General features: G+C 52.0%; 1 protein-coding gene across 1 annotated transcript; it reads left to right on the top strand.

The window, feature by feature from the left end:
• The first annotated feature begins 1,791 nt into the window (after window positions 1–1,791).
• LOC143834866 (acidic leucine-rich nuclear phosphoprotein 32 family member D-like) lies at window positions 1,792–20,130 on the top strand. The gene is made up of 7 exons (XM_077331739.1): window positions 1,792–1,965; window positions 10,044–10,193; window positions 11,173–11,295; window positions 12,900–13,095; window positions 15,085–15,203; window positions 17,415–17,469; window positions 18,393–20,130. Exons 1-7 carry the CDS (start codon window positions 1,912–1,914, stop codon window positions 18,470–18,472), a joined length of 777 nt encoding a protein of 258 aa, XP_077187854.1. The 5' UTR covers window positions 1,792–1,911; the 3' UTR covers window positions 18,473–20,130.
• The last annotated feature ends 1,607 nt before the right edge of the window (window positions 20,131–21,737 follow it).

Below are 21,737 nucleotides of genomic sequence, written 5' to 3'. Positions count from 1 at the left end.
ATTGCTGCAGTGTGTGCATTTGATTATCTGCTGCTTCTTCAGAGTTGATCTCGAACTGAAATAAAGTTTGAACTTTCAGTCATCAGCTCAGGCTCTGCAGCACACCCGTTTCTTCTGAAACACCACTGTAGCTTTCACGATTCAGGCTCAAGGTTATTCAGTGAAACCGCACAGAGTTCACCCCAAGTCTCCCAGCTCTTGGTAAAGCTTGCTAACCGAGGATCTTCCAACAATGGTAACAAGATACCAACTGGTACTGGGAAAGCCGTTTTCAAAATGGGAGAGCGCTCCCACCCTGTAAAAGAAAATGTTAACTTTTAGAAATCTACCCTTATTTGAGCAGGTTGACCTGTCCCCTCCCAAAGGAGCCACATGGGTCTGGAGGAGATGGAAAGGAGAGGAGCCCTGGGCATTTAAAACTTTTTCCAGCTAGATTGTCTGTCACTTATTGGGGTGTGTGGCAGGGAGGCATGGCCAGATGACATCACTTCCTGGGACCACGGAGCCTGAAAAATATTTCAGCCGTACCTCCGTGGCCAAACAGTTGAAAGAGACTGCTCTAACCACTAGGCCTCACATCATTTCGAAACACAAAGAGTAGAAAGGCCGCTGCTGATCTATCTATAAGGTTTCTATCCCACCTCTTGGCCATGTTTTCGAGGCCGCTGCCCTTGCAAGCCAACACCCTACAAACTACCCAGTCCCTCGAACAGCTTGAGTAAGCCCCACGGGTAGGACAAATGCAACCCCTCCCCCCGCCCCAGTTCCAAGGACTCTTCCATATCCACAGGTTTCAGAAAAAGAGATTTCAGAAAGCAGGACATGCAACGATATGTTAGTTAGGTCAAGTGCAAATGTTAGGAATTGGCACTAAGCAGCTGAAAGCGCAGGGTCCCGGGTTTTGCTAAACTACCGTATTTGCCGGCGTATAAGACGGCTTTTTCCCTCTCAAAAACATGCCTCCAATTGGGGGGGCCGTCTTATACGCCGGGTGCACTTCAGTCTGGATGCGGTGGAGGGCGGCGGGCGGCGGGCGGCTCCCCCCCCCCGACACTGAGCTCACGGTGGTGGCGGGCGGCGGCAGCTCTCCCCCACTGGGCTCACAGCGGCGGCGAGCGGCGGCGAGGCGAGCGGCGAGGCGAGCGGCGGCAAGCGGCTCCCCCCCACTGGGCTCACGGCAGGCTGCGGGCGGCGGGCAGCGCGGCGGCGAGCGGCTCCCCCCCACTGGGCTCACGGCAGGCTGCGGGCGGCGGGCGGCGCGGCGGCGAGCGGCTCCCCCCCACTGGGCTCACGGCAGGCTGCGGGCGGCGGGCGGCGCGGCGGCGAGCGGCTCCCCCCCACTGGGCTCACGGCAGGCTGCGGGCGGCGGGCGGCGCGGCGGCGAGCGGCTCCCCCCCACTGGGCTCACGGCAGGCTGCGGGCGGCGGGCGGCGGGCAGCGCCAGCTCCAGCTCCCCCCTCACTGGGCTCACGGCGGCAGCAAACTCCACATTTTGAGTGAAAATGTTGGGGGGTCGTCTTATACGCCCAGTCGCCTTATACGCCGGCAAATGGTAGTTAAAGGCTGTACTAACAGAGAAATCCTCTTCGCTGAATTCCCACAGAGCGAGGGGGGGAAAAATCTGTGCAGGGCGACCACCAGGGGTCGCTACCGGGCGAGGGCGGCTGAGGCAGGCGCGGCGCAGTGGCGGATCCCGGCCACCAGGGGCCGAACTGGTTTCTCCCACCCATCTCCTCCCTTTTCGCTCCCCCCCCCCCCACCTCAATCTGCATTTTGTAACCTCCTCCACCCTCCCTATTGTGTTGCCTCTGGCGCCTGGGCGCTATATAAGCGGCGGCGGGGCCCGGCGCGCAGGCACTGCCGTCGCGACTGGGGGACCTTCGGGGGGAGGGGGGAGCCGCCGTCTGTGCCATGGAGATGGAGAAGCGGCTGACGGCGGAGTTGCGGAACAAGAAGCCCGGCGAGGTGAGCCAGCGAAGGGCGCCCCCCCCCCCCGTACTTTGCCCCGCGCTCTTCCCACCCCGCCTCCTGCCCCATTTTTGGACACACGTGTACCCAGCCGACATGTTGGAGACGCGCATCCTGCGCTGGGAGGGAGGGAGAGGGGGGTCTTCTGTGCCCCCAGCCGACTGAGCCGGGGGGGGGCGTCCTCCCAGCGGAAGAGGGACCCCTTCCCCGCTTCGGCGTCGCTCCAGGCCGCCCCTTCCTTTTGCGCCCTCGCCAAAAGTGCGCTTTTACGCACAGGAGCGCTGGCAGGAGCCCCGGGAAGATGCGGCGCAGCCACACGGCCATGGCGCTGGGCGCCCACTCAGGCCGCGTTCGCTCCGTTTGGGCTTCTCTGGCGGCCCCAGAAAAGGGGACGGGGGGGGGATTTTGATCCGTCTCCAGGTGGGGGGGGGAGGGAGGGAAAGGTGCCAGTTTGGACGGGAGCTTGTTGCAGCGGCTCTTTTTCTGGTGTGGGGGGGTCGGTTTTGGTGCGCCCCTTTGGCCGGGATCGCCGGGGCAGGGCACTGGTGGGCTGTGCTGGGGGGGAGGAGGCAGTGGGGTTTTTTTTTGTGGGGGGGAATAATACAGCGTGCTGCCCTAAGTGTGTTTCGCAATGGTGTGGGGGGAGGGAAAGGTTGGCAGGAAAGAGGGGCTTCTCCGCGCAGAAAGGGAAATGTTCCGTGGGTCAGTTTCCTTTGCTTCCCCCCCCCCCCCCGGAGGAAGTACAGAGCTTTGGCCCCAGCGCCGACGCGTAACTGGGGCGCCCTTGGCTTTCTGAACGCAGAGCCGGGATTGGGGGGGGGGGAAATTGGGGTGCCCCTTTCCTCCTCGCCCCGAAAATGGTTCGATGTGACCCCAAACTTCGAGGGAGGGAGTCGCCTCCTCTTTCTACCGCCCCCCCCCCTCCCAAAAGTGCAAGAGAAGTCACCGAGCCCCGCGCACGTGGGAAATTGACACCGGTTTCAAACGCTGCTCCGGAGACTCGTTTCCCGCCTCGGACGGGGCTTGTTGGGGGGGGGGGGGTGAGAGAAAGTGTTGTGGGTATTAGGAAAGGGGGGAGTGGATCGTCTCTCGCTCCCCCCGGGATGGTGGGGGGGGATTGAGAGCAAGCCCGGGGGTGCTTATGAGAGGGCGCAAAAGATAGACGCCCCCCTCTTCGAGGGGCGGCCGAGAGGGGCTTCCCCGGCTTGGAAATAAGCAAAAAGGGGGGAAAGGGCGGGGGGGTCAGCGTGGTTGCCTGCGGACCCCCGTCCACGTGTAGCCTTTTCTTGGGGGGGGGAGGGGGAGGAAAATGGAGGCCGCGGTCCAGCTGGCGGCCGTCGCTCCTTTTTAAAGGGTCATGGGCTGGCTCTAGCAGCAGGGGGGGGGGGAGCGTGGCTTGGGTTTTACGCGGATTAACACCCCCCCCGCCCCCTCCAAAAATCTGCCGCGCGCCCGCCGGCCGCTCCTCTTGAGCCTGTGCCGGGCGGCGCAAAACTTTGCGAGAGCCGCGATCGGAGGGGGGGGGAACCCCCTTTGCAGGGTGTGGTGGGCTTGGGGTGGGAGGGGGCGGGGCAGAAGAGGAGTGCCGTCCTTTCTTTCCCGGGGAGGGCGGCGCGCGAGGCGCGTTTACTCGGGAGCAAGCCCCAGCTGCCTTGGTCGGGCGAGCAGCCATCTTCCGCGGAGGGCGGGCATCGCGGGCGGGCGGCCCCCTTGGCGTCACGTGTGAATGCCTGCGAGCGAGAGTCGCGTGTTCATCTCGCCCCCCCAGAAACTGGTCTTTCCCCTCCACCTGCTTCTGTAAATTTCGGCAAGCGGGCGGCAAGGAGGACAGATTCCCCTGCCGGACATTTTGCAGAGTTTATTCCGGGGCTCCGCTTTGGTGGGCGCGCACGCCCCCGCGGACAAGGAGCGGGGAGCCGTCGGAGCGCGGCCAGGCGGCGCGGGTCCGTTCCCTGGCACGAAAGACACGTTGGGGCGTGATCATGGCTTCTCCCCGCGAGGCGCTCTGGGAGTTGTAGTTCGCTGCAAGAGGCTAAAGCGGTTGCAGGGGTGGTCAAACTGGCCCTCCAGATGACCATGGACTACAATTCCCATGAGCCCCTGCCAGCATGGGAATTGTAGTCCATGGGCATCTGGAGACCCATGGTTTGCTCAAGGGCTTGGAATGGGAAGGGAGAGCCATCGAAATAGGGAAACTGCACGGGGAAATACAGGATCTGTGGGAGTGGGCACCCGTGATTCCTGGAGTGCTTCTGGTGAAAGGAGGTTCCGTTGCCGCCTCTGAATTTTAGGGTTGCCAGATGTATTTATTTTATTTATTTAGATTTTTATACCGCCCTTCCCTACGGCTCTGAGCGGTTTACATAATACATTTTAGAACGTTTACTTAGAACACCATCAATATCAATAGAATAATAACATACCAACTAGAACATTACAACAATAACTTTGACACTCCCTTGGTAGGCTCGACCTCTTCATCTGGGGGTACCTGTAGATGTTTTGAGGCAGGAAGAGCTCCTTTTTGCAGGCCATGCGGAATTGATCTAGCTCCAGCAGGGCCCTGATCTCCTCAGGTAGCTCATTCCACTAGGTGGGGCCAGGACCAAGAAGGCCCTGGCCCTGGTTGAGGTCTGACGTGCCTCTTTAGGGCCAGGGATCCACATCCAGTTGGAGGTGGCGGAGTGTAGATCCAGTTTGGGAAGCTTTTGGAGATTGCCTCAGTGGTGTAAAGTGCCATCCTCTAGAACAGGGGTGACCATTGTGGCTCTCCAGATGTTTATGAACTGCAATTCCCTACAGGGGCTCATCGGAATTGTAGTCCCTTAGCATCTGGAGAGCCACCCGTGGCCACCCCAGCTCTAGAGCCTCCATTTTCTTCAAGGGAACTGATCTCTGTAGTCTGGAGAAGAGCTGTAATTCTTGGATATCTCCACCCACGTGGAGGCTGGCATCCCTAAAATGCTTAGACTTTTTTTAAAAAAAACTTCTTGTAGGCCATATTAATGTAAGCTGTGGTTGGAATTTAAGAGGCACTTTGATGGAAGGGTTGGTGTTGACAGTCTGAAATGCACAGCGGCAGATCCTGGGACTGAATCCCCTTCTGCGCTATCACTAGATAGTCTTAAATAAATGAATTTCAGTGTCTCAATTGCAGTGCAGGGGACAGGAAACTGGCCTTGGAAGGTTTTGTACTGAGAATTTTATATCTAAAACGAGGCTTGAAATGAGGAGTCTGTAGCAAACAAAATAAACTAAGGTGGGGAAATATTTTTTTTTAACCCAAAAAGGCACATACCAGCAGGTCTGCCCAAGCTCTTGTGGCCTAAACTATATTTTGTGAGGTCAATTTGGAAAGTACAAGAAGCCATTTGAAAGACTTTCTTCATTGAGAGCCATAAATTCAAGTCATGTGATATTTTTTTAAAAAATCCCACCGGTTACTAGACAAAATTCCTAAGCAGCTGGACAAAAGATAATCCGGGAGAGCATTACTTGGTTTTGCCTTATTTTCAGTGTGCATTTCAAGGCATGGAATTAATTTGGTAATCTGGAATCTAATGAAGAAACCCCAGTTATTAGGGGTGGGTGTGTACTGTCCTTTTAATGAATTAAAATGTCCTTGAATGCTTCTGTTAGAGGAAGACGGTGCGTGCTTAAAAATAAAAGGTCATTTAAAAAGTTCAGGCTGATTTAAAAATAAAATTGAAAAGTGGTCCCAAAGCTATCACATATGAGTCAACCTGTGGTCCGCCAGATGTTCATGGGCTACAATTTCCATGAGCCCCTGCCAGCATCTGCTGGCAGGGGCTCATGGGAATTGTAGTCCATGAACATCTGGCGGACCACAGGTTGACTACCTCTATGGTAATTGTAGTCCATGGTCATCTGGAGGGCCACAGTAATCACCTTCAAGGCCATGCACAGTCTGGGCCCTGAGTACTTGAGGAACCCCTCTCTACCTACCCCCCCCTCCCCAGAGCACTGTGCTCTGCTAACATCAACAAATTGGTGATCCCTGGCCCCAGAGAAGCCCCTCTCACCGTCGACTGCGCCCACAGAAGAAGGATAGGTCCGTTATGCAGTAAAACAGTTAAAAATTTTCATTGTTGAATGTTATATTGAAAACTGTTCATCGATACATATTCCTATAGTCAAAAGAATGTTATATATTCAAACCAAGATACTGTTCTGTCGTACCAGTCTTATGAAAGTTTCCAGTCGAGATGCTGTTATATTGTACTGTTTTGGAAGTTTCCAGTGTAAACCACCCTGAGCCGCAAGGAAGGGCCCTATATCTTTCCCCCCTTAATAAAACATTAAGGGGTGTTGGGGTGGGCTCAGTCCGTGATGACGAAGGGCAACAATTGGTCCCATGGCCCTGGACTCACAAGCAGAGGGGCCAATCGGAAGGCACGAAGCCAGGACAGACCCAAATTCCACCCAGCCAGGGGCAATCTGGAGAAATGGCTGCCAGTCTGCCCCTGACCACCAAAGGGAGAGGAGGTCAGCAGGGCTGCCAAGGGAGGGTGAGAATGGCGTCTTGGACAGGTTGTGCCAGCCCTTTTCACCCCAAGGATGCCCTAACTGTTAGGTCCAACTGCAAATTGCCTCAGAACCAAGACAGAGCTGGCAGGAGGCTGCAGAGTGCGCTCCGTCCCTTCCCCTCTCTTCAGGCCTGCTGCGAAGGATCCTCTGACAGGCCTTGACTGAGGGGAGGGAGGCCTTTCCAAGAGCAACGCAGGGGAGCCTGAGGGCCTTCCTTTTGAGGGGGGGGGGGCTTTCCCTTTCTGCCAAACAGTTGCCTGACAGGGAGGCCACAGAAAAGCCCCCTCACTTAAAATACTGCTCTGGCCGGAGGTTAGACACAGCCAAGTGTCTTTGTTCTTTGCTACTCTCTGCAGGTTTGAGGCCACTGCACAGGGTTATTCTGCAGATGAAACTGTTTTTTTTGTCTCCTGTTTCATCTGCACAACAACCCTGTGCAGTAGGCCTCAACATTCAACCCCATGCCCTTACAGACTGGACAACTCCTCCCCTTCCTCTTCCCACTGCCAAGCTCTAGTGCCCGTTGTATTCTTGGAGACAACGGGCTTTGCCCCTAGTAAATATAATAAAAGCTCTGCGTGTGTGTAAATAAAAAAATAAATATCCTCACTTTTTTTGTTTTCTAGGTTTGATTGTAGGTTTTTAATGTCCCCATTATCCCTTCCCAACATCACATGAGACAGTCCCCTCCCCCTTTGTTGAGCATTAAAACACCTGCCTTGTATGCAAGTTCCAAGTTCAATTCCTGGCAACTCCAATTTTAGGATCTCAGATTGCAGGTCTGGGAAAAGACGTTTCTCCGCCTGAGATTTCTGGTCTAAGGCAGTGTCCTCTGTTTTGTTTTGTTGTTGTTGTTGCATGCTGAGGACTGGCGCAGACTTGCCGACTTGTACAAGCCGTCTGCAGCGTTCTTGAGTGGCCCGTGCAATTGGCAGATGAATTTGCCTCTGCCAGAGTCCAAAGCAGTTGCTCGCTTTCCGTGCATTAAAGCCCTGGCCGACAGAAAGCTGGCATATCAGGATGAGAGAAGTCCTCTGGCTTGCTAGTTTTCTGCTTGTGGGGCGTTGCTACCACTTGTCGGCGTCTCTAGCTCGACACAGTCCAGAACCCGAGACCAGGGCCTTCCCTCCACCCCGCCCTTTGAAAAGAAGCCAGATGGACGTGTCTTTTTCTGTTTACCATAACGTAGCCACAATCCAGGCCTAGAAGCTTGTTCCTGCCATACGAAGACGGAGCAGGCATGAGATCCACCAGCTGTGAAAGCTGGATCTAGTCAATGACCCTGTCCCTTTTCTTAACCCTGCCCCTTTCTCTTGGACAGGCCGCATCTTCCACCTTTCCAGTGGATGAGATCTGGAGGCAGGGCAAGATTGTAGCCAGTTTGACCACATTGCTGTTATCCACCTGAGTTCATGCTTCCTGGGCCTGCATTAGGTTTGATGCAGGGTGTGTGTGTGTTTGTGTGTGTGTTGGGCTTTTGGCCTGGCTGGGGCCGTCACAGGCAGGAGCTTGGCTCTCTATAGAGGAGAGATTCCTTCCTTATCTGACCTCCGTGGCCAAGCGGCTAGCTCACTCTTGTCTGATGCCGCCTCCCCCGTTTTTCTCTCTGCAGAAAAGGGCAGGCCTCGAAATTTATTACTTATTACGGTGGCTGCTTTGGCTGACTTCAGTTTCCTTGCATTCTGTTTCCAGGCAACATTGGACAGCCCGGTTTGGCATAGTAGGCCTAGCACCCCTGGGGCTGGAGCAGCACTGAGTTCAAGTTTCCGCTCTAACTGGTCTACTCTGCAGCGTTGCTGTGAGGATACCTTGGAGGAGAAGGCTTAAGATTCTGGTAGTCAGACTGCGAGGCCCCCGGAAGTGATTGTCTGCAGGCCACACGGACCAAAAGTGACACCCTTAGCCCTCCTCCCCTGGCCTTATGCCAGTGTTGCCTCATGTAGGCTGGGAAGAAGAGGAGGGGCTGAGAAGACAGCCAGGACCCCCCCCCCTGCTCCCCGCCTACCACACCACTTCAGAGCTCCCGGACTCCTGGTTGGAAAACTCTGTTGTAAAGCCTCAATTAAAAATCTCTTGCCTGTAGTGGGCCTTGGCTGGATCTAGCCACAATACGCTGTTTGTGCTCTTGGGCCTTCCCCGGGCAGAACCTGGGTTTGTGGTGGGTAGTCGTCTCAAGTTGCAGCTGACTTGGGCGGTGGGGCTCAGTGCTATGACATATGCCTGGCACGTAGAAGGCCCCCAGTTCAATCCTCGACATCTTCAGTAAAAAGGACCAGGCAGTAGGCGTGGGAAAGCTGCTGCTGGTCTGAATAGACCCTGATACTAACCTTGATGGACCAAGGGATCCAGTATAAGGCAGAATCTTTTGTGTTTTATGGCACGTCCGGGGGGGGGGGGGGTTCAAGGTCACAGGTGGCTTGCCGTTGCCCCCCTCCATGTCACAAGTCTGGCCTTCCTTCGAGGTCTCCATCCAAATGCTAGCCAAGGCTGGCCCTGCTTTAGCTTTCAAGGTCTGAGATGTTTGGGCTAGCCTAGGTAAGGCTTAGGTGATTGCTCTCTGTGGGCCATTCTTGTCAACACCTTGTAAATTATTTCCTTCGTACCCCCCGTTTCTCCCCTGCAGGGACCAAAAGTGACTTGCAGCACATCATTCTCCTCCCTGTCCTGTCCTCACAACACCCTGTGAGGAAGGTTATACTGTGAATGCATGACTGGCCCAAGGTCACACCTGGCAAGCTTCCCTGGCAGAGCAGGGATTAAAACTCAGGTCTTCCAGTTCCCAATTTGACTCTAACCACCCACATCCTTGCTGGCAAGGAGCATTATATCATCGGCACAAGGGTCCAGCTTGTTGGCTGAGTGCACTTGGTCCCTTTTTTGTGATCCTAATCAAATCAATCTTTGTTGGTCTTAAAGGTGCTACCAGACTCTGATCTTATCGTGCTACTTCGGACCAACACGGCGACCCATTTGAATCTAAAATAAAAACATTTAATTTCTATTTCCATTTTTAAATTCCTGCTGCATGTGGCAAATATATATTTGCCACGTGCAGCAGGAATTTAAAAATGGAAATAGAAATTAAATGTAACATAAGAGAATCGGCAGATATGTAAGCAGACTGGGCGCTTATCAAAACAAATGTGCAAAGAGCAGATTTCAAGCGAGAGAGACTACAAGTAAAGATCCAGTGATAACCCCTGTTTGTCAGTCTTTGCCCAGTTTGGCTCTCAAATTGATTTGGCTTCCGTCCCCTCTTCAGTGGGCATTGGTGATGCACGAAAGCTGAGACCTTGGGTAGCAGGCTCCTGTGCCCAAGCAGGAGAGCGGTGTGACCCAAGTAGAATGGCTGGAGGTAGAATTTATACCAGTAGGAAAGAAGAGATTTACGCGAGGCCAAATAGGCTCTGAAGGAGCAGGGTTGAGCCATTCTCCCTAGCCTCTGGGTGGGATGTTGCCTTCTCATTCCCTAAGATGGAGAGGTCTCCCTTCTTACATCGCCCATTTGTTTCTCTCTCTCTCTCCAGGTGAAGGAACTGGTGCTGGACAACTGCCGCTCAGACGATGGGAAAATCTGCGGCCTCTCCTCGGACTTTGAAAATCTCGAGTTCCTCAGCATGATCAACGTCCATCTCCTCACAGTTTCCAACCTACCTCGGCTCAACAAGCTTCGGAAGGTGAGGAGGTTGGGAGTACAGCCTCCTGGGAGAGGCAGGAGCAATCGGTCCCAATTAGGGGTGAGCACTTCGGTGCGGTTCGGCCGCCTCAGGCTTCGGTGATCATTGAGGCGGCCGAACCGCACCGAAGCGTTCACCCTTAGTCCCAATGCCCAGCCCCACTAGGAGCAGCGATGGGAGAATATTTATGTCCTTAACGGAAGAGGTCAGTGGTAGCTCTAGGAATTGCTGGAGACCTCTTTGGTATTACCGTTCATTACCTCCGAGGTAGCTCTAAGGCAGGGGTAGTCAAACTGCGGCCCTCCAGATGTCCATGGACTACAATTCCCAGGAGCCCCCTGCCAGCGAACGCTGGCAGGGGGCTCCTGGGAATTGTAGTCCATGGACATCTGGAGGGCTGCAGTTTGACTACCCCTGCTCTAAGGACTGCTGGAAACACTACGAATTCTACCTTGGAGTTTTGGTGATTCGTACAGCTACCCATGGTTATTTCTGGTTACATGAGGCCGTTCCCCCACGACTCTGCCCCCTCCCTCCACCTTTCTCCTGTTTGCCAGGCACTGCGGGGGCAGCCTAAGATGGATGGGCTCGCCCTTGTGGGTGACCAAGGGGTTGGCTGCTTGCGCTGAAGAATTGCAGATATGCCTGTAAACAGTGCCGTTTTTAAAAAGAACGCACACAGCATTCGGAAAAAGGATTCCCCCTTAACATCCTTTTTCAGCCTGGCATGATAAACCAGCAGGAATCTGTGGATCCAAAAACTTGCCTACGTGTGTGTATTTTGTTTTTTTAAAAATGCAGCCTGGATAAAGTTTAAACTCTGTACATGTTTGCTGACATTCTGTTAAATCTGCTAAGAACAGGGTAAGGATTTCCAACAAGAGAAATGCGTATGGCTTATCTCAGGGATATTATGTGAAATGGGGGTTGGAGTGAGACCCATCTCCCTCCAACCCATCTCGTTTGTGCTCCTGGGTAGCTGGAGCTGAGCGACAATCGCATCTCCGGCGGCTTGGAGGTCCTGGCAGAGAAGACGCCCAACCTGACGCATTTGAATTTAAGCGGGAACAAAATCAAGGACATTAACACGCTGGAGCCGCTGGTGAGTCGGAGGGGGAGGAGGAGCCCCTGTGGGAGTGAGGTTGGGTCCCACAGCCGAGGGAGGGGGGTTCTGTCTTCCCAGGTTTCTGTGTCACGTGGTACAGTACATTCGGCCACTTCCCAAAAAAGTGACGGTGCTTTTTTGTTGTTTTCCTGAACCACAAGATGGGTCATCATCTCTCTCTCTGTCTCTCTCTAAAATAAAATGTGGACCAATCAGAGGGCCAGCACGCCACCAAGGCCACGCCTACCTCCTTGCAGAGGCCCCCTAATTAGTCCACATTTTATTATATATATATATAGAGAGAGAGAGAGATGATGACACATATTGTGGTGCTGCCACTCTGGGGGGCTGGGAAGGCCACCGGCCTCCGCCTGCCACCTCACACCTGTGGCAGGAGGCTGCCTGCCCCAGCCCCAACACGCTCCCTGCCCTTACCTGTAAACTACCGAGTACAATCTACATCCTTTTTGCCTGGCCTGACCACTTGCACAGCCCTCTAGGTGGCAGGGGCCTATGTGCATGCTCTGCCTTGCCCACCCACCTCCGCGAAGGCTGGCCAATGCCACAGAATCACTCCTGCTACCCACATACTGCTTCGCCGGAGTGGCCAGCTACAGCCTCTGCATCTGCCCCCCCCCCACTGCTGCCTGACCTCCTGGGGCCCACTGCCAGCTGTATTCTCTGTGTGGGTCAGGTTCTGCTGCTCCCCCCCACCCACCCACTAAGAGCATGCGAGATGGGAGGGGCTCCCACAGGATCCTGCCATGCGGGGGGTGCTTCTGCTGGCTTACACTCATGACAGCTCCTAGCCAGCGCCAGACCTCATGCCCCAAGAGTGGGCAGCAGTGAGGGTGTTTGCTGCCACCTTCCACCCTCCTGTTTCCAGCACGGGCAGCCCCTTGTGGGGCTACAAGCCACCTATCACCCTGTGCCCTCCCTGGCCCTACCCATCAGCCCACGGGGGTGGGGGGGTGGGGAGAGGGGCTGCCAGCTTTTATCCCACTTTTAAAGCGAGCTTAACTATATATATTTGGTTTTGTAAATACTTGCTTTGGTGGTTTAAAAGAAGAAAAGCTTTGACCCAAGGCCCTGCATCAGGGGTGTTTTGGAGGGTTTAACCCTCCCCTCCAAAAGATAAATTAAAGAAATAATATCAAAAGCTACTCACTGACTCCATGAAAACCTATTAACTGGCACAAGATAGAAAAAGAAAGAAAAATTATAGGAAAAGAGTCTTAAAAATTCAAGAAAAAGATTCACAAAGGTTCTGGAATGCAATGGGACCACTCCCCCTCTTAAAACTCCTGTGCACAGGCCTGCATTAACCTCCTGCGTGGTTTTCTTGGGGGAGGGAGCAAGGGGAAGAGAAGGGTTGCTAATGTGAGCCTTCCAACATCCCTCTTAGGTAGGCCATCTTCCCTGCAGGTGAGGAGGGCTGGAGCCAAGTGCACTCTTATAAATCTGTACAGCATGTTGCAAATATATATATCATCGGCACAAAGGTCCAGCTTGAACTGCAGCCTTCCTGGCTTGCTGAGGCACATGGGTGGGTGGCATCGGCGCAGCCAAGGGGCGGCACTGACAATCCAGGTTTCTTGCAGAAAAAATTGCCGCACCTACAAAGCTTGGACCTCTTCAATTGCGAGGTGACGATGCTGATCAATTACCGAGAGAGCGTCTTCGGGCTGCTGCCCCAGCTGACCTACTTAGATGGCTTCGACGCCAGCGACAACGAGGCCCCCGATTCGGACCCCGAGGGAGACGGCCTGGATGACGACTACGAGGAGAATGGAGAGGGTAAGGGGGGTGTTCCCTGCAGGGGGGGGACCTTCTTTCTTGCCATGGGGCTCACAACTACCAAATGGGGAGATGGGGGGGGGGCAGTGGACCGTGTGTTATCCTCAGAACACGGACCTGTAAGATCAGGGGTAGTCAAACTGCGGCCCTCCAGATGTCCATGGACTACAATTCCCATGAGCCCCTGCCAGCGAACGCTGGCAGGGGCTCATGGGGATTGTAGTCCATGGACATCTGGAGGGCCGCAGTTTGACTACCCCTGTGTAAGATGCTGCAGAAATGCTGGGCATTTTACCATAGAGTTTCTGGTGATTCATAGAGCTACCCGTTGTCACTTCTGGAAAGTACAGGAGGCTTTCTAAATATGGAGTTTTGTTAAATCTCCCGTGTTGAACGGCAGAAAGCAATACGTTAAACCAGGGTAGCCAAACTAGGTCTCCAGATGTCCATGGACTACAATTCCCATGAATCTCCTACCAGCACTGGTAGGAGCTCATGGGAATTGTAGTCCATAGACATCTGGAGAGCCACAGTGTGGACACCCCATGCATTAAACCTTGCCAGCTTATAGGCTCTTCATAAATCCAGAGCTAGTGAGTGCAGGAATACTAGTTATTTTTATTTAGTTTTTAAATTGTTATTATTTCTAAACCACCCTTCGCTTGGTAGGCTCAGAGTCAAGCACAACATATATAAATATTAATTCTAAAAGTCAATAATGCCATTAAAACGGTAGCTCCTGAGTGCTGTATTATTTCTCCTCCTCCTCCTTATCCTTGTTGTATATCAGCAGGCCATCTAAGCTGATATAATCTGGGCTGCGTTCTGAGGAGGAGGGGGAGATTAGCTGATTTTGTTTGCTCTGGCTTCAAGCTGGTGGAATAGCTCCTGCAGAACTTGGATTGATTTGCCAAGGCCCAGATCTCTCCTGGCAGTGGGGCCAGGAACCAACAGCATATTGGGGCTTGATGATCTAAGCCCTCTTCTGGGGGCGTATTGGGAGAGGCGGCCCCTCAGATATCCAGGGCCAAGAACAGGGCTTTCTCAACCAGGGCTTCATGAAACCCTGGGGTTTCTTGACAGCCCTGGAAGGGTTTCCCAAATGGGTGGGAGTTAATTAATAATATATTTTTAAAATGTGTTAACCATGTATTTGGTGAAATTGACCATATATAGTCATGTTGACCTCCCCCCATGGCCAGTGATGGTCCTGGAGGGGGTGGAAAGAAGAGGGGTCCCAGGTAGGCTTGTACACAACTATGTTTTCCAACCATATTCTGCACCAGGGGTAGTGCAGAGCCCCTGCCAATGTTTGCTGACAGAGGCTCATGGGAATTGTATGCCATGAACATCTGGAGGACCACAGGTTGACTACCCCTGTTCTGCACGATTGCACCACTTCTGGGTTTTCTCAAAGCCTGGAGAATGTTTCAGGGATTTCTCAGTGGTCAAAACATTGAGAAAAGCTGGCCTGGATGGTTACAACCTAAACCTTCGACTTGAACTGGAATTCAGTCAGCCAGTGCAGCTGCTGGAAGACGGGTTGAACGTGAGTCCTCCATGGTGTCCTGGAAAGAACATATCTTGCACCAGTTGCAGCTTCCAGGGGAAGGCCCACATAGAGCAAGTTGCAGTCATCTGGCCTACAGGTGACCATCGCATCCCATTTAATTCAGCCCTTATACTCCAGGGGGAATACTTACTCTGTCTGAATCGAAAGAAATTCCAATCGAGTTCGCTTTCTATTCTATGGAGCTTCATCCATAGCTTGGCAATAGTTTAGTCCTTGTCTGAATTGCCTTGGGCTGGAGCTGCAAGCCCTGCCCACCCTCCCAAATATCTAACCCATGAAGCATGGAGGGCAGAGAAGCGCATCTAGGTCCCCGGGGTAGAAGCCATGCTCCTCTTCAATGTTGTCTTCTGCTTCCCATTGGCCGACATTCTGACTTTTGACATCTTCTCTTTTCCTCTCTCTTGTCTACATTTTAGAAAGCGAGGAGGACTATGGAGAGTTAGAGGAAGAAGACTTTGATGAAGAACTTGCCGACGAGGAAGAGGACGAGGAAGATCTGGATGGGGAGGAGGAAGAAGATGGGGTAGAAGATGAGGTGAGAGGCACAGCCCCCGCCCCCCTCGTTTTCCTCTTTCCCTCCCCGGCATTCGGGGATCAGATGCACCTGGTCTTTGGGGCGCTGCTCTCCTGGAGTCTTCAGTTTTCCCTGAGAAATCATGGCCGGGTTGTTCTGACTCTCACAATTGCCCTGATTTCACTTTTTAAGAAAACCAACCCAACCCTGTACAAATTTCCTTAAATTTAAAAAAAATGGAAAAATGATCCATAGCAGCCTTCCAACTCTACTAAGGTCTTCCTCTAGCCAGCTCAGGGACCTACATGTGGGTCTTGCCTTGCGACACCCTTTTGATGCAGGTTAGTCTGAGAGGGAGCACGGTTGGCCCAGGGAATCAGGACTTGAACCCAGAACACAACAGTCCTGGTCTGATACTCCAGCTGCTGTGCCACATTGCCCATTTTTTGCTTCTTAAGGGCTGCGATCAGAGTAGGACTTTTGTTCCTGTGTGGTTTCATAAATCTTCCTAATCCCCAAATCTCTTGAAGCATCTCTCGGTTCAGCCCCAGAAAACAATCTGCGGAAGTTATAACCCAGCTTGGTGTGGTGATTAAGAGCGGTGGACTCTGCTCTGTAGAACCGGGTTTGATTCCCCGCTCTTCCACATGCAGGCAGCTGGGTGACCTTGGGCTAGTCACAGTCCTGTTAGAGCTGTTCCCACAGCATTAAGAGATCACTCAGCCCCACCTACCTTATAGGGGAAAGGAAGGTGTAAGCCACTTTTAAGACTTCTTCAGGCAGTGAAAAGTGGGGTATAAAAACAAATTTCTTCCTCTGTTGCTAATTGGCTCTTTTGATCTACAAGCCATGTGACATGCCTGCAGCTGTGCCCCCACCCACCCACCCATTGAGCATGGCAGGAGCACACCAGTACCTTTAAATACACAAGTAAATGCATGGCCACATTCCCGTGTATGAGAGGTGGTCATGGAAAGTGTCTTCAAGTTGCAGCTGACCCCATAGTGTCCTCATGGTAAGACATGGTCAGCAGTGGTTTGCCTTTTCCTGCTTCTGAGTAGTGACCGTGGACTTCCTGGGGATTCCCCCATCCAAATCCTAACCCCGGGACTGATCCTGCTTAGCTTCTGAGACCTGATGCGATTGTGCTGGCCTCGTCAGGGCACTTGTATGTGGCCTTCCTCATCTCCATATGAATTCTTCCTTCTGTCCGAGGCCATCTTCCACAAAATGCTGGTCAGCTTTTGGCTGCGGAGCTTCCTTGAGTAGTTGATATGGCTTGTCCCCCTTTGCCACCGTGGCTCAGACCACCTGGGGAGGAGCTGCCAGCAGGTGAAGCTACAGGAACCGTCTTGTAGGTGGCTATTTTGTCTCCTGGCGGATCTGAGGATGAGAAAGGTTTTGCCTGATGTCTTGGCTTGGGAGCTTTCTGGAATGGGCCTTCCTCGTGTCATCCACATGGCTCTCCCATTGCCTTTCGATAAAATCCTTAGCCTAGTGCCCGGGAAAATGCTCACTATCCCCAGGAAAATGCGAGAAATTGTGAGAAAGAATGAGCTTAGGGCAGGCTTTCTCAACCAGGGTTTCATGAAACCCTGAGGTTTCTTGACAACTCTGGAAGGGTTTCCCAAATGGGTGGGAGTTATATATATTTAAAAGAGTAAGGGCTCCTGGGGAGGAGTTAGGGCGGGACCCTTCGCAGCTCCTGATTGGGCCCTCCGAATGTCCATTCAGGGCCAAGCCGCCCCATTGCCGGCTTGGCCCGGCCTCGCCCGGCTGCCAGAGGACTCCCCGCGCCGAAGGACAAGCAGCCTTACAACGCTGTGAGTCCTCATGGCGGCCTCCCCTTGCCCTAGGGAAAGGAGCAGGGACGCCGCATCTTCAACGCCACATCCCTGCTTCTTTCCTGCCCCCAAAAATGCTCCATGACAATCCCTACTCCCTCCCTCACCCCACAGACCCCTTCCCGCCACGCTGCCGCTTCCTACACTACACACACACATACAGCCCTTCGGGACTACTCTCTCTCGCCCCCAAGGCCCCTTCCTGCGTAGCCGCCACTCCGTCTGCTACACAAACATACACACACACTCCCACCCAGGCATCAAACGATCAACCCCCCCCCTCACCCCTCAACCCCGACACACCACCAGACACCGACCGACACATTACCCATCCTGCTCCATGACCGTCCTTGCCCTTCCCACCCTTCACCATTACTTTCTTCTTTAGGAGGAGGAAGATGAGGAGGGAGGAGAAGATGAAGATGACGAGGAAGGTGAAGAGGGTGAGTATCTCTGAAGTACTGGTTGGGAGGGTTGTATCCAACACTGGAGGGGAAAATAATTCAAAGGATCTCCACATTTTTGCAAATTTGACACATTTGCATCCTGCAGAGTTTGATGGCGTAAGGCTCAGTTGTTCTGTCTTTATTGAAATGATCATAGGCCATAGCATTAAAAAATACAGAACATAAACACAGTTAAGATAAGGGTATTAATTATTAATTAACAAAACCATAAAACAGGAGTGGGGAAACACTCCAATGTCCATGGAACGAAAATAAAATGGGATAATCCCGTTTCACAGTAAAATCGCCCTGCCGTAAGTCAATGGATTTTACAGGTGGCAGCACAAAACTTTGCAGTAGAAAACTTTGCGGTAGAAGCAGACACCTGAGGGCTCTCATCTTTCAGTCACATTTTACCAACACAGAGTCAGAATGACCAGGAAACCTGTTAGGTACAGGAGTTATCAATTTGAGACTGATATCATTGTCAAAAGGGTCGTTGGTTGAAAGAAAGCCAGCAAAGAATCCTTGAAGGAAGGTGTTTGTTTTCTAAAAATTGAATTTGGGCCGGGGGGGGGGGGGGGCGCAGGGGGTATTGGTTTTTAATCCCAGCCTTTGGCTGAAAACCTGGATCGAGAGAGGCCTTTCAAGGACTCCCGGTATAATAATAATAAATTGTGGTAAAAGATTCATGTGCATTCCCAACCTTAATCTTAATTCGCACAACTTCCTTGCAGAGTAGGGAAGGTGAGAAAGAGCAGGACTGATTTTCGGGTCTGGCCGTTAACCAGGTGGCAGGCAGCTGGGCTGGTTGGTCCTCAGACAGCGGCCCCGTGCTGGGCTGCAGTTACCTTTTCCGGACGTATAAGGTATGGCTTGGCTGACCATCTCCCTCCCCTTGTTTAAACCCCTCCTCGTAGACATCCCGCAGGGGGAGAAACGAAAACGAGAACCTGAAGACGAAGGAGAAGAAGTTCCAGAGGACGAGGAAGACGACTGACTCCTCCTTCTCCTCGCAAGCCAATCAGTTTTGCGGACTGTGACTTTGCTCACCCTGGCCTCCGCTGTTGTGCCCCACGTGAGACTGTAAGAAATTTCTCCCCACCCGCCCCGCAACGGCGTCTCTGCCCCTTCTCCCAAACCCCTCTTTGTATGGCTGCAACTCCCACAATATATTTTTTTAACGTGTAGAAAGAAAGGAGCGGGGGGAGAAAGTAAGTGTTTTGGAAAATGCTTTCTTCCCTCCTCGGAATGCTCACTTCTCGTGTGTCCCATGTGCACAAACACACACACACACGGCGCTCCCTGTTCGGTTAATTCGTGACCAAAGGTGTTCTTGATTTGGTGCTTTGTAGGGTGACAAGCCTGCTCCCTCCCCAGCAGTATATTTTTCTCCACTCCCCAGTTTCTGAGGGGACAGACTTGTAGATTCTAACCCACCTCTGCTCCCTTGGGCACTGCCTACAAGAGTTCAGCAGGCGTCTGCCGTGATGGACCCAGCCTGTTACCATCTTTGGACTGGCATCCTGCAGATGTCGTGGAACTTCAGGGCTAAACCCAAACTTGGGTCTGTCTGGCATCAGGAAGCTTCTTGGCCCGTTATAGGGGTTGCCAGATAACTCACGGACGAGGGCCAGTTTAAATGGTTGCCGGATAACCATGAGATTGCCTGGAGATGGTTTTGCCCTCTACTGGATTGCTTTGTGCCCCGCTGAAGAGGAGACAAATACTCAACAAGACTGTTCTACCATCAAACGGGATTATGACTTCATTTTCAAAATGTCACTGTTTTGCAATTGCTGGTCAGCTATTGTGTGGTTCAGTTGGTGTTATTAGCACCCTGTCTCCAAATAATTCCCTTTCAAAGCAGATTAACTCTAGCAAGAAAAGAAATTGGAAGTAGGGTTGCCCGTTCTGGTGCGGTTTGGCCACTTCGGCAATTTCCGAAGCCCAAGATGGTGACCGCTCTCTCCTCTCCTCTCTGCGGTGCTGGCCACTTTAGGGATCACCACACATGACCCTAATTAGAAGTGTCTGACCTTGCTGTTCTGGGGCAGGGTTTCCTTTCTGGGGGTCTCAGGTCATTCATTGGTGATCTTTACATTATTTAAGCCCCTCCCCAAATCCACAGCATCCTTAAAAGGTACAAGGGTCAGTCCCTGCCATCTTTGTTTGGAGAGATGCACAAGGGGGGGGGGAATAACCCCAAAGGTGGTTAGGTGAGAAGGAAACTGAGGCCAAGTACAGTTTGAATATTGCTAATTGGAGTTCTTCCTGTCCTTGAGATGGAGACCAATATATTGGTATCTGCGAGCTGGGAAAATTGGAGAAAGTTGGACTCTTACCCCCTACTTTGTGTGTGCAGTCAATATTAAGCCTAAAAGACAAAATACCCATCTGAATTTGGAAAAGCAGTTTGGGTTGGAATTTTCGTCTCTCTCCTACCCCACCATTTCATCAGGTCATTTGAGTTTTCTACATTAGCCCTAGTTAAGTTTGACTTGTAATTTCATTGAAACTCATTCCCCAAAATTGGGATTATTTGTTTTAGTTGGTTTTTGGAGTGGACAGGGGGAGGTTGATCCTTTTCTATCTTTTTTGTTTTGTTTTGTTAAGAAATTTGGATAAATCTTGTAATAAAAGACATGTTTTTTTTAATCAATTGTATGACATTGCAGAGTTAAATATTAGGGGAGGGATTAATTTGCTTTGGAAACAGAGGAGGTTTTTCGCAGTAACCCTAAAGAGCAAATGTTGTCTAAACAAATGATAAAGATGATCAGACTCCAGTGGTAACAGGAGAAAACCATTTTTATTTTTAAAATAGAAGCACATCTTACATGGTATGTTTCTGGCAATACATTTAACTTCTTGAGAACAGATTAACTCTCCCAGATGTTAACTGGCTACAGCTCCAAGCCCAGGTAAGAGAGGGAAGGTCTTATGTGAGATGAAATAGAAGGCAAGCAATGGCTAATAGGGTTTAGGCCAGGGGTAGTCAAACTGCGGCCCTCCAGATATCCATGGACTACAATTCCCAGAAGCCCCTGCCAGCGAATGCTGGCAGGGGCTCCTGGGAATTGTAGTCCATGGACATCTGGAGGGCCGCAGTTTGACTACCCCTGGTTTAGGCATTTCGGCCACAGCTCTGGCTGCTTCGGCCAAAAAGGCTCAACATTTATCAAAGGGGGGAGAATTGCCAAGAGTGCCCCAGTGAGAGCGTTCTCTTAACCCTTTCCCGCCCAGATCCTCTTGGAGAGGTGTTTAAGGTCAGACAAAATGCAGGGGGGAAATGTGGAATGCTACAAAGCAAGATTAGTTGCGATATGCTTCTCACAAATATATGGTCAGGACTTTAATCAAACTCCTGCACTGGCTACAAACCATAAAACTATCAGATTACTTTGGAGCGAGGCACAGTCCAAGAGGATGCTGATCAAACGCTTATGAGGCGAACACACCATGCTCATGGTGCAGTGCTTCCAGCAAGGAGAAGCGGATTCGGATGTGTACGCTAAACACAAAGGTGAACATTCAATTCTTGTGTATGTCGATGATCCGATTCTGGGTTATGACTTGCAAATGGGCTACACCACTGTGGAAGAGCACCCAAACAGAGTAGAAATTAAGGAGCTAGATATTTCTTATTCCCAGGGCAAGTGAAAGGGAGGACGGTGGCTCCAGAGAAAGAAAATAATTGAACTCTGTACAGACATTTAAGTCTAGCAAATGCCAACACGGTGGCAACATCTGTGGGAACTGAATTTCATCAAAACACCAAAGTGAGCCCGAACCGCAGGATAAGCAGGACAGAAACACTGTAGGAAAATCATAGAATCATAGAGTTGGAAGGGGCCATACAGGCCACCTAGTCCAACCCCCTGCTCAACGCAGGATCAGCCCTAAGCATCCTAAAGCATCCAAGAAAAGTGTGTATCCAACCTTTGCGTGAAGACTGCCAGTGAGGGGGAGCTCACCACCTCCTTAGGCAGCCTATTCCACTGCTGAACTACTCTGACTGTGAAAATTTTTTCCCCTGATATCTAGCCTATATCGTTGTACTTGTAGTTTAAACCCATTACTGTGTGTCCTCTCCTCTGCAGCCAACAGAAACAGCATCCTGCCCTCCTCCAAAATGTCTATACCTGAGCAAGACTAACCTACCCGAAATTGCAAGCAGCGTTGGAATCCTAAGTACAAGGGTGTCTGTTGTGGGGAGAGGAAGAGAAGGCGACTAAGCCACTTTGAGGCTACTTCGGGTAGAG

Source organism: Paroedura picta, chromosome 4 (genome assembly GCF_049243985.1).
Source record: "Paroedura picta isolate Pp20150507F chromosome 4, Ppicta_v3.0, whole genome shotgun sequence".
Taxonomy (NCBI): domain Eukaryota; kingdom Metazoa; phylum Chordata; class Lepidosauria; order Squamata; family Gekkonidae; genus Paroedura; species Paroedura picta.
This window is presented reverse-complemented; position numbering and strand designations above follow the sequence as displayed.